The sequence below is a fragment of the Macaca fascicularis genome, chromosome 7 (genome assembly GCF_037993035.2).
Source record: "Macaca fascicularis isolate 582-1 chromosome 7, T2T-MFA8v1.1".
Taxonomy (NCBI): Eukaryota; Metazoa; Chordata; class Mammalia; order Primates; family Cercopithecidae; genus Macaca; species Macaca fascicularis.
In genome coordinates, this window is record NC_088381.1 from 141,985,138 (window position 1) to 141,997,821 (window position 12,684).

General features: G+C 42.3%; 1 protein-coding gene across 19 annotated transcripts in view; it reads left to right on the forward strand.

The window, feature by feature from the left end:
- BBOF1 (basal body orientation factor 1) overlaps positions 1-12,684 on the forward strand; it is a 65,684-nt gene that overhangs the window by 28,901 nt on the left and 24,099 nt on the right. For 18 of the 19 annotated variants that reach the window (XR_012415935.1, XR_010588546.1, XR_012415936.1 and 15 more), the window contains 6 exons: positions 1,021-1,091; positions 2,840-2,984; positions 4,722-5,215; positions 10,675-10,776; positions 12,005-12,079; positions 12,247-12,361. Coding sequence is in view for 13 of the 19 variants with exons in the window: in XM_065549048.1 (XP_065405120.1) it covers positions 1,021-1,091; positions 2,840-2,984; positions 4,722-5,215; positions 10,675-10,776; positions 12,005-12,079; positions 12,247-12,361 (1,002 nt within the window). In the remaining 6 variants the exon portion in view is untranslated. Of the gene's footprint in view, positions 1-1,020; positions 1,092-2,839; positions 2,985-3,257; positions 3,362-4,721; positions 5,216-10,674; positions 10,777-12,004; positions 12,080-12,246; positions 12,362-12,684 lie in introns of all 19 variants that reach the window. The other variant, XR_012415938.1, reaches the window with a different exon arrangement.

Consider the following 12,684-nt stretch of genomic DNA (forward strand, 5'->3'; position numbering starts at 1 on the left):
TTTCCTTAGTCCCTGCTTTTGGGCATAATAGTAGTATCTATATTACAGGGTTGCTGTGACAGATAAATGATACATGTAATGTTCTTAAAACTGTTCCTGGCACATAGTAAATGCTCAAAATATGATAATTATTGCTTATTGTTTAGATTTCACCCTAGAATATAAGCTTCATGAGATCAGGGACCTTGTCTATTTTGTTCACCACAGAATTTCAGTATCTAAAACAATCTGGTAATTATTACTGCACATAGTATTCTTTTATTTTTTATTTATTTATTTATTTTCTTGAGATGGAGTTTCGCTCTTGTTGCCCAGCCTGGAGTGCAATGGCGCGATCTCGGCTCATCGCAACCTCTGCCTCCCGGGGTCAAGTGATTCTCCTGCCTCGGCCTACCGAGTAGCTGGGATTACAGGCATGTGCCACCACACCCGGGTAATTTTGTATATTTAGTAGAGATGAGGTTTCTCCATGTTGGTGAGACTGGTCTTGAACTCCTGACCTCAGGTGATCCACCCGCCTCGGCCTCCCAAAGTGTTGGGATTACAGACGTAAGCCACCGTGCCCGGCCAATGCTCATAGTGTTTTGTAGACTGACCAAGCACTTCTAATTTTTATTTTCTACACCAAGTAAAAAAGAAATCAAGATTAGGGTGGAGTAGAGGGAGAGGCTACTGAGAACAGCCTAGTCCTGAGGGCTTCCATTCCTGAATGAATAAATGAATAACTCTCATTTCAGTGCATTTAGCAGAAATTCCTCCTGGCTCTGCTTTCCAATATGGAAGTGATTTTTCTCCCCTACTTATATGTCATACTGCTTGCTTAAGTGGGGAAATGGGGCGGTACCCTAAGGTTCCTGTGTTTACACTGTCCTCTTTGTTGGCTCCTCCACCAGTGCTTGGGAGTTCTTCTTTCAGGTCATGGGGATAGGAGTTTTTTATTTGACATTCTAAAATACTTTTTGATGAGTAAAATTTGTTGTTAGAGGCATAACTATTTAAGCAGCCCATTTTCTTTTTTAGCACCGACTAGAACAAGAGGCTGAAAAGAAGATAATAATGCTGGCAGAGAGAGCCCACCATGAGGCTGTTGTGTAAGAGACTGCTGCCTCCTTTCTGACTCTGATAGCCTCTTGCCTCTTTGCTGGTCTGTTTTCTTCTTACCTTCTTGTCTTCCCCCTTCTGTTCTGGCTTACTTGCTTCAAATTTTCTGGTCTACTGTCCCTCACTGTTTGTTTCTCTTTGTGTACTCCTACCCCTTTCTCCTCCACTCTTTCTGTGGCAGCAAGGTGTGGTGGAAAGAACCTGGGCTTTGAACTTATTTATTTATTTATTTATTTAATTTATTTTTTTGAGGTGGAGTCTCACTCTGTCACCCAGACTAGAGTGCAGCAGCATGATCCTGGCTCACTGCAACCTCTGCCTCCCAAGTTCAGGCGATTCTCATGTCTCAGCCTCCTGAGTAGCTGGGATTACAGGCACCTGCCACCACACCCAGCTAATTGTTGTATTTTTAGTAGAGACAGGGTTTCACCATCTTGGCCAGGCTGGTCTTGAACTCCTGACCTCAAGTGATTCACCCACCTCGGCCTTCCAAATATTGGGATTACAGGCACGAGCCACTGTGCCCAGCCTGAATTTGACTTTGGTTCTCAACATGTATGCTAACTAACCTTAGGAAGATTTCTTACCTTTTTGTTTGTTTCTTTGTTTTTGAGACAGGGTCTGGCTCTGTCACCCAGGCTGGAGTACATTGGCGCGATTGTGGTTCACTGCATCCTCCACCTCCTGGGCTCAAGTGATCCTCCCACGTCAGCCTCCAGAGTAGCTGGGACTACAGGCATGTGCCACCACGCCCGGCTAATTTTTGTATTTTTTGTAGAGACTGGGTTTTGCCATGTTGCCCGGGCTGGTCTTGAACTCCTGGGCTCGAGCAATCTACCTGCCTTGGCCTCCCCCAAGTGTTGGGATTACAGATGTGAGCCACTGCGCCAGGCCACATTTCTTAACTTTCTTGAAGTTAAATTTCTTCATCTAAAAGTAGGGCTAATTTACTTCTCCTAGTAATCTGAGTTTATAAAAATAAATAGATAATAAAACCAGGGCTGTCATGAGGTATATTAGTGGAAGTATATCTAACTCTCAAGTCTTAATGGTTTATTTATTGTTCATGGAACAATCCTATGTGGGTCTGGCAGCTCTCCTCCAGAGATGATTCAGGAACCTCGCTGCTTCCTTCTTGCACCTCTTCCATGTTTGAGTTTTTCATGTCCAGTCATGTGGACAGGAAAGAGCATGGGAGACTCATACCTGCTCTTAACTGCCTTGGACTAGAAGTAACCCATCCTTTTTCACTTTATTGATTTATTTATCTTTGAGACAGCGTTTCGTTCTGTCACTGGTGGAGTCATGGCTCTCTGCTGTAGCCTTGACTTCTTGGGCTCAAGTGGTTCTCCTTCCTCAGCTACCTAAGTAGCTGCGACAGACTACAGGTGCAAACCACCATGTCTGGCTAATTTTTTAGATTTTCTTAGAGATTGGGTCTCACTGTGTTGCCTAGGCTGGTCTCAAATTCCTAGACTCAAGTGATCCTCCCATCTCAACCTTCCAAAGTGCTGGGATTATAGATGTGAGCCACTGCATTCAGCCGTTTTCACTTTTTTATTGGGCAAGAACTTAAATTACAAGATTCCCACCTAACTATTGAGTACCCACCATAAGCTAAATAAGTGGTGGTCGCTATTGCTAATATTGGGGGGTGCAGGTGGTAAAGCAATCATTTTGCTATTTTGGCAATATCTAAAAGTTAGACCTGTGTTTTGAGATCTTATATCTATTTCAGGCAATTGAACGATGCTGGAAGAAATGTTTTTAAAGAGAATGTTTATCTCCAGAAAGCCCTGGCATATCACCTGAAGGAAGCTGGCGCTCTACAAAAAAACTCCCAGAAGTTGCAAGAGAGTCATGCTTTACTTTTACATCAAAAGGTTCCCTCTCATTTAGACTTGGTGTCCTTTTTTTCTTTATTTAAGGATTGGGTTGATAAATACCAAAAATTGAGTGTAATAATGATATATAAGGACAATGAGACCATTTTTCATCTGTCTGGATGATGCACTTTTTTTATCTGTAAAGGTTAAATACTCAATCTTATAATGCTTATAAGAAGCATTAGACTCAACTTTATAAAGAATATATCAGAAACATAAATAAGACCCTTATCCTCTACTACCTTAGAATATTCATTTTTCTTTGCCTAGAGTTGGTCCCTGAGTCATTTAGGAATACATTTAGCTGTGAGTAACAGTCCTGACATCAGTGGCATCACCACACTTTTATTCTTTCACCTAAAGGAGTCCTGGAGGTAAGCAATCCTCAGCAGGAATGGTAGTGCCACAAAGTTAATAGACACTCAGCTTCCTTAACTCTGCTCTGCAACACTTGGCTTACATCCTCAAACTTACCTCACAGCCCAGTGGGGGATGCTGGAGCTCTAACCATTCCTTTAAATAGCAGGAAGGAAGAAAAAAAGAAAAAAGTGTGCCTTTCCTTTAAGAGGTCTTTCTGGAAGTCCTACACACATTTCTATTTACATATCATTGACTAGAAAATGGCTATGCTGAACTTCAAGGGAGACTGGGAATTTTCAGATGGACTTAACTGCCTTTCTGAATGAAGTTGGGGTTTTACTACTAAGGAGGAAAGGGAAAGGGAAAATAGATATTGGTATAAGCAACAAGGATATGCCACAGTTTCCAATATAGTTATTAATGTTTTGCTGTATAGTTTATATATATGTGTGTGTGTGTGTATATATATATAGAGAGAGAGAGGGAGAGAGAGAGAGAGACAGAGAGAGAGAGAGAGAGAGAGAGAGAGAGAGAGAGAGAGAGATGGAGTCTCATTCTCACCCAGGCTAGAATGCAGTGGCATGATCTTGGCTCACTGCAACCTCGACCTCCTGGGTTCAAGTGATTCTCCTGACTCAGCCTCCTGAGTAGCTGGTACTACAGGCATACACCACCATGGCGAGCTAATTTTTGTATTTTTTAGAGACAATTTTTTGTATATTTAGAGACAGGGTTTTGCTATGTTGACCAGGCTGATCTGGAACTCCTGACCTCAGGTGATCTATCCACCTTGGCCTTCCAAAGCTCCAGGATTACAGGCATGAGCCACCATGCTCAGCCCTTCATTCTTGTTTTATGGCTGCAAGAAAGTTTCTTAATTAGCAAAATTCACAATTAGTAGATTGCCTTCCCAAGTCCCGACAAGGATCCTAGGATGTTTGTTACTCTCTACATAAAATACCAAAATATCACCTCAGCCTGGCATAAAACTCAAATCTCATGAAGTAATGGAAATTAGTGAGGAACTTCCTAAGTTCTGGAATGATTTAAAGAAAAAAAAATCGGCCGGGCACAGTGGCTCATGCCTGTTATCCTAGCCAAGGCAGGCGGATAGCCTGAGGTCAGGAATTCGAGACCAGCCTGGCAAACATGGTGAAACCCTGTCTCTACTAAGAATGCAAAAATTAGCTGGGTGTGGTGGTGGGCACCTGTAATCCCAGCTACTCAGGAGCCTGAGGTAGGAGAATTGCTTGAACCCAGGAGATGGAGGTTGCAGTGAGCTGAGATCGTGCCACTGCACTCCAGCCTGGGCGACAGAGCAAGACTCCATCTCAAAAAAAAAAAAAAAAAAATCACCTCTCTTTCTGTTTTTAGGAGATCAATGATCTGTTGATTAAGGAAAAGATTATGCAACTTGTCCAGCAGAGATCACAAATCCAAACCCTTCAGAAGAAGGTAGTAAACTTGGAGACTGCTCTGGGTTACATGACCAAAGAGTTTGAGAGTGAAGTTTTAAAACTGCAGCAACACGCAATGATAGAGAACCAAGCGGGTCAGGTAGAAATTGACAAGCTGCAGCACCTTCTTCAGATGAAGGACAGGGAAATGAATCGTGTGAAGAAGCTGGCCAAGAACATACTGGATGAGAGAACAGAAGTGGAAAGATTCTTTTTAGATGCTCTACACCAAGTGAAGCAACAGATCCTAATTAGCAGGAAGCATTATAAGCAGATAGCACAAGCTGCTTTCAATTTAAAAATGAGAGCAGCATGTGCAGGAAGAACAGAATATCCCAAAATCAGAACATTTGATGGCAGAGAGCACAGCACCAATAGTGTGAATCAGGATCTTCTGGAGGCCGAAAAATGGTACTAGCAATACTTTATCATCTTTTTTGCTGCTATTTTTGTGTCCTTTACAGAAATAGGAAGTCTGAAAAGTTTAGTTTTATAATATTCAAGTATTTAATAGATTTCTCAGTAGGTTACTTGAGGACAGGAACTGACTTATTCATCTTTGTAATCTCTAGGCTTAGCATAGCATGTGGGGCTTTGGATGTATTCTTAGTACATTCCCCTCTGTCTCATGATAGAAGTCTTGTTAAGGAGACTATTTGTACTATAGGTTGTTTTTTATTTAAGATATATAAGGTCATTATATATCTTTTCACTTGTTCCTTTGTTTCCCGTAAATTGGAAATTTGTTATAAAAGCCTGATTAGATTCAGGTGAAATTTTTTTTTTTTTTTTTAAAGGCTGGGTCTCACTATGTTGCCCAGACTGGTCTTGAACTCCTGGCCTCAAGTGATCCTCCTGCCTCAGCCTCTCAAAGTGATGGAATTATAGGCGTGAGCCACTGCACCCAGCCAAGTTAAACATTTTTGATAAGCATACTTTCAGAAATATTTTGTACTATTTTCTTTACTATCCTGAGATGAAATTCATAGGTAATAATATCTATCCAACCATATAATTAAAAAAATTAATATAACAATTATTTGTAGGCCGGGCATGGTGGCTCACACCTGTAATCCCAGCACTTTGGGAGGCCAAGTCAGATGGATCACTTGAGGCCAGGAGTTCAAGACCAGCCTGGCCAACATGGTGAAACCCTGTCCCATTAAAAATACAAAAATTAGGCTGGGTGTGGTGGCTCACACCTGTAATCCCAGCACTTTGGGAGGCCGAGGAAGGTGGATCACCTGAGGTCAGGAGTTTGAGACCCGCCTGGCCAACATGGTGAAACCCTGTCTCTACCAAAAATACAAAAATTAGCTGGGTGTGGTAGCACATGCCTGTAATCCTAGCTCCTTGGGAGGCTGAGGCAGGAGAATCGCTTCAATCCAGGAGGTGGAAGTTGCAATGAGCCAAGGTCATTGCACTCCAGCCTGGGTGACAAGAGCAAAACACTGTCTTAAAAGAACAAAACAAAACAAAACAAAAACCAAAAATTAGCTGGGCGTGGTGGTGGGGGCCTGTAGTCCCAGCTACTCAGTAGGCACAAGAATCGCTTGAACCCAGGAGGCAGAGATTGCAGTGAGCCAAGATCGCATCACTGCACTCCAGCCTGGGCGACAGAGTGAGACCCTGTTTCAAAAAACAAACAAAAAACCAAAACAATTATTTGTAACAATTCTTTTATTTTTATTTTTATTTTTTTTGAGACGGAGTCTCGCTCTGTCGCCCAGGCTGGAGTGCAGTGGCCAGATCTCAGCTCACTGCAAGCTCTGCCTCCCGGGTTCACGCCATTCTCCTGCCTCAGCCTCCCAAGTAGCTGTGACTACAGGCACCCGCCACCTTGCCCGGCTAGTTTTTTGTATTTTTTTTTTTAGTAGAGACGGGGTTTCACCGTGTTAGCCAGGATGGTCTCGATCTCCTGACCTCGTGATCCTCCCGTCTCGGCCTCCCAAAGTGCTGGGATTACAGGCTTGAGCCACCGCGCCCGGCCTTGTAACAATTCTTTGTTATAGAGAACTGTCCCATGGATTGGAGGACGATCAGTAGTGCCCCCATCATTGTATTAACCAAAAGTCCCCCAAAATTTTCTAAAATTTTAGAGATCTGCCACTATGATAAAGGTAACAGAATGTTTGAGACAGTTGCAGACTATATATTACATAATGATTAACTTTGTTTCCTGTCAGCATTTTTGTTTCTTAGAGCAGTCTCCCCGCTATAAACCATGGATTAAATTATAGTCCATTTGAGGTTATTCTGAAATAAAATTATTTTATATTCCAGTGCAATTAGATTCTTCAAAGGCTCTAACTCAAGAAACTTAAAAGGACTGCAGCCTGGAACTCCTGGGCTCAAGTGATCCTCCTGCCTTGGCCTCACAAAGTGCTGGGATTACAGGCACAAGCCACCATGCCCAGCCTAACATCTTCTGCATGTGTTTTTTGCTTTAAATTATTTTTAAAGGACTAATTTTATAGGTTGTTTTGAATTACATGGCTTTTGAGAAGGCTGGACATGCTCAGTAGTCTCTGATAGATAAGATTCTTCTTCAAAATGCCCAAACTATAATTTACTTCTTGTCATATTCAGAAATCTGTAATACTACTACTGTTACCAAGAGATTTGCTGTAATTTCTCTTTTTTTTTCTCTTTTTTATTTAATATATCAAGTAAGTTGAGTCCCTACCATATATAAGGCAGTTTTCTTTATACCCTTTTGTTTATGGAATGCTAAGTGTTATACATTTTCAGAGGAAGTTAAATGATTGTCTATATTGTTACTGCAGTAACTGGACTCTTCCTATTCTGTGTTCTATGTGACATTTTTGCTACTGACCACCTTAACACTTTAGCCTTAGTGTCCTATTGCCTCTATCAGCAGGGCAGAAATGGTGGTTAAAATATTACATCATTGGGTCGGGCGCAGTGGCTCACGTCTGTAATCCCAGCACTTTGGGAGATCAAGGCAGGTGCATCACGAGGTCAGGAATTCAAGACCAGCCTGACCAAGATGCTGAAACCCCGTCTCTACTAAAAATACAAAAATTAGCCGGGCGTGGTGGCACACACCTGTAATCCCAGCTACTCAGAAAGCTGAGGCAGGAGAATCGCTTAAACCCGGGCGGCAGAGGTTGCAGTGAGCCAAGATTGTGCCATTGTACTCCAGCCTGGGCGGCAAAGCAAGACTCTGTCTCAAAAAAAAAAAAAAAAAAAAAAAAAAATTACATCATCTATTTAAATGGTAGATTGGAAAATGACAGTTGAAGTGTATGGTAATCGACTGGGTGTGGTGGCTCATGCCTGTAATTCCAGCACTTTGGGAGGCTGAGGCAAGAGGATCATTTGAGTCCAGCAGTTAAAGACCAGCCTGGGCAACACAGTGAGACCCCAGCTCTACAAAAAAACAAAACAAAAAGTAGCCTGGCATGATGGTGTGTGTCTGTAGTCCCATCTACTCAGGAGGCTGAGGTGGGAGGAATGCTTGAGCCCAGGAGTTCAAGGCTGCAGTGAGCCATAATGATACCACTGCACTCCAGCCTGGCAACAGAGTGAGACCTTGTCTCAAAAAAAATAATAATAATAATAATAATAAATAAATTTTTTTTTTTTTTGAGACGGAGTCTCGCTCTGTCGCCCAGATTGGAGTACAGTGGCCGGATCTTGGCTCACTGCAAGCTCCGCCTCCCGGGTTTCCGCCATTCTTCTGCCTCAGCCTCCTGAGTAGCTGGGACTACAGGTGCCCACCTCGCCCGGCTAGTTTTTTTCTTGTATTTTTTAGTAGAGATGGGGTTTCACCGTGTTAGCCAGGATGGTCTTGATCTCCTGACCTTGTGATCCGCCCGTCTCGGCCTCCCAAAGTGCTGGGATTACAGGCTTGAGCCACTGCACCCGGCCATAAATTTTTAAAAAAATGAAGTATATGGTAATCATAAGATGAAACCTAGACTTTTAAATTTAATTAATTAATTTATTTATTTTTTTGAGACGGAGTCTTGCTCTGTTGCCAGGCTGGAGTACAGTGGTGATCTTGGCTCACTGTAACCTCCAACTGAAGGGTCCAAGCAATTCTCCTGCCTCAGCCTCCCGAGTAGCTGGGATTACAGGCGTGTGCCACTATACCTAGCTAATTTTTGTATTTTTAGTAGAGACGGGGTTTCACCGTGTCAGCCAGGATGGTCTCGATCTCCTGACCCTTGATCTGCCTGCCTTGGCCTCCCAAAGTGGTGGGATTACAGGTGTGAGCCACCACGCCTGGCCACAAAAATATTTTTTACAATACCAGTACTCTACATGTTAGCTTTTATTATTATTATTATTATTATTATTATTATTTTGAGACGGAATCTCGCTCTGTTGCCAGGCTGCAGTGCAGTGACGTGATCTCGGCTCACTGCAACCTCTGCCTCTGGGGTTCAAGCAATTCTCCTGCCTCAGCCTCCCAAGTAGCTGGGACTACAGGCGCCCGTCACCACACCTAGCTAATTTTTGTATTTTTAGTAGAGACTAAACAACTTTTTTTTTATCTTGTTCCCTTTGTGTGTATTTTATTTCACCATGTTGGCCAGGATGGTCTTGATCTCTTGACCTCATGATCTGCCCACCTTAGCCTCCCAAAGTGCTGGGATTACAGGCATGAGCCACCGTGCCCAGGCCTCATGTTAGCTTTCATAAACAGAAAGTAGACTGTGAATCCTCTGGGAAAGTTGTAGTGTAGATAGAGACCTGTCTGGAAAGCTTACCTGCAGCTTTGTTTGAAGGTAAGAAAATAGACTACATAAGTTATGCATTATTTTTAAAATTTTGTTACACTGTTTTCACAGTAAAATATTTAATACAAAAAGAAATGTTAATGGAAAAACACGTCAGTAATTTCACCAAACAACTTTTTTTCTTTTTTTGAGACAGATTCTCACTCTGTCGCCCAGGCCAGAGTGCAGTGACACCATCTCAGTTCACTGCAACCACCTCCTGGGTTTAAGCGATTCTCCTGTCTCAGCCTTCCGAGTAGCTGGGACTACAGGCACGTGCCACCACGTCTGGCTCATTTTCTTTTTTCTTTCCTTTTTTTTTTTTTTGAGATGGAGTCTTTGTTCTGTCGCCCAGGCTGGAGTGCAGTGGCATGATCTCAGCTCACTGCAAGCTCTGCCTCTGGGGTTCACACCATTCTCCTGCCTCAGCCTCCCAAGTAGCTGGGATTACAGGTGCCCGCCACCACACCCAGCTAATTTTTTTGTATTTTTTAGTAGAGATGGAGTTTCACTGTGTTAGCCAGGATGGTCTTGATCTGCTGACCTCATGATCCACCCACCTTGGCCTCCCAAAGTGCTGGGATTACAGGTGTGAGCCACCGTGCCCGGCCTAAAAAACTTTTTTTTTTTCTTGTTCCCTTTGTCTGTGTGTGTCTCTAGATAAATAATGTTATATTACAGTTTTTAATTTTTTTTATTTTTTTTGAGTCAGAGTCTCACTCTGTTGCCAAGGCTGGAGTACAGTGGCATGATCTCAACTCACTGCAACCTCCGCCTCCCAGGTTCAAGTGATTCTCCTGCCTCAGCCTCCTGAATAGCTGGGACTACAGGCATGTGCCACCACGCCTGGCTAATTTTTGTATTTTTAGCAGAGATGGGTTTTCACCTCATTGTCCAGGCTGGTCTCGAACTCCTGACCTCAGATGATCCACCTGCCTCGGCCTCCCAAAGTGCTGGGATTACAGGTGTGAGCTACCGCGCCTGACCTGTAGTTGTTTCATAATATTCAATTATGGTATGGAATTTATCTTACGTTTACACATTATATATTTTTTAAAAAGAAGAGAAGCCTATTTGATGATATTTTTCCTTTTTGCATTTTTTTCCTCTGAAATTCTTCAGGACACATATTGAAGGAAATGTGGATATTGGAGATTTGACCTGGGAGCAGAAGGAAAAAGTCTTGCGATTGCTCTTTGCAAAAATGAATGGCTGTCCTTCTAGGTAACTCCCAATTTCTGCATTGAAATACCAAGTTGTTATCAAATCTAGAAACCACATAGGAATAATGAACTTATTTTTCTTACTTAGAACTAAAGGGATGGGAAAGGACCAGAAAATATAAAAAGGCCCTACTGCTTAACTACTGCAGCTCCCAGAGATAAAGAGTGGGAATGAGTGAGCATGAAAATGAAAGATGAATTGGAATTACAGGGGGAGGGGAAGATTCACCTTAGATGTTTAAGGTAGTGCTTACTCAGAAGCTACAATATTGCTCAGCTGAATGAGTGGCAACTGAAGATAAACATAACAATATTAAGATTTTATTGGTTTGCAAAGATAAGTAAATTTCTTTTTTTTTTTTTTTTTTGAGATGGGGTCTCATTCTGTCACCCAGGCCAGAGTGCAGTGGCACAATCACAGCTCACTGTAACCTCCACTTCCCAGGCACAAGTGATCCTCCCACCTGAGTCTACTGAGTAGCTGAGACTACAGACATGTGCCACATGTGGCCTGGCTAATTTTTTTTTTTTGTTTTTTTTTGAGAAGTAGTCTCATTTTGTCACCCAGGCTGGAGTGCAGTGGTGCAATCTCGGCTCACTGCAACCTCTGCCTCCTGGGTTCAAGTGATTCTCGTGCCTCAGCCTCCCAAGTAGCTGGGATTACAGGTGCCACCGCCATGCCTGGCTAATTTTTGAGTTTTTTGTAGAGACGGGAGTTTCACCATGTTAGCCATGCCAGTCTCGAACTCCTGACCTGAGGTGACCCGCCCGCCTCAGCCTCCTAAAATGCTGAGATTACAGGCACTCAGCCACTGTGCCCAGCCCTAATTTTGTATTTTTAGTAAAGACAGGGTTTCACCATGTTGGCCAGGCTGGTCTCAAACTTCTGACCTCGGGTGATCCACTCACATCGGCTTCCCAAAGTGCTGGGATTACAGGCATGAGCCACTGCACCTGGCCAGTTGTACATTTTAAAATAACTAAAAGAGTATAATTGGATTGTAACACAAAGGATAAATACTTGAAGGGATGGATACTTCATTCTCTATGATGTGATTATTTCACATTGCATGCCTGTATCAAAACATCTCACGTACCCCACAAATACATATACCTACTATCACCCACAAAAATACAAAATAAAAAAAAATTAAAATATGAAAAAAAATATGAAGGCATGAGGAGACACTGCCTCATTCATTATCTTTGTTGACTTTCACCTACCACAGGAAATACAACCAGAGTTCTAAGCCTCCAGTTCCAGACTATGTTGTTTCTGACAGTGGGGAAACAAAGGAATTTGGGTAAGAGCTCTCTAGTTGCTAAAGTAATAAACATGAGCCCAACATGATGGTTCTTGTGGGCATCTTGAATGTGCTAATTGAAAGTTAATATAACAAGTCTGTTATTCTAAACCAGGTTTTCTGTGTGTATAGTTGTTGATGGCTCTGTTATTTTGTCATTATTACAGGGATGAAAGTAAGCTTCAAGATAAAATCTTCATCACCCAGCAAATTCCAATATCAGACTCTTCTGGTAAAGTGGTGCTACCCACTATTCCAAAAGGACCTCAAGAGTCTGACACAGTAAGGAGTCTCTCTTATCAAACAATACATATTGTTGTCACCCTTCCCCATGTTGCTTCTTGCTAAATCAGTTATTTTCTCTACTAGTTAAGAGACTTCAGGGATCAGTGGAATGAGTAATAAATAGCATTAGCAGATTACATAAATTTTTAAATCAATATCCATACAAATGCATACTATACTAATGCAAATGCAAATGTGTGCCTCTTTTTGTGTGGAAACCTATAGGTTGCCTTTTGAAGTAAGCAGCCTAGCCACAATGTGTACTATCTTTTATGTAAGAGTAAACATAGTGACCTTGTGACTCTTGGCTTTCCATCACA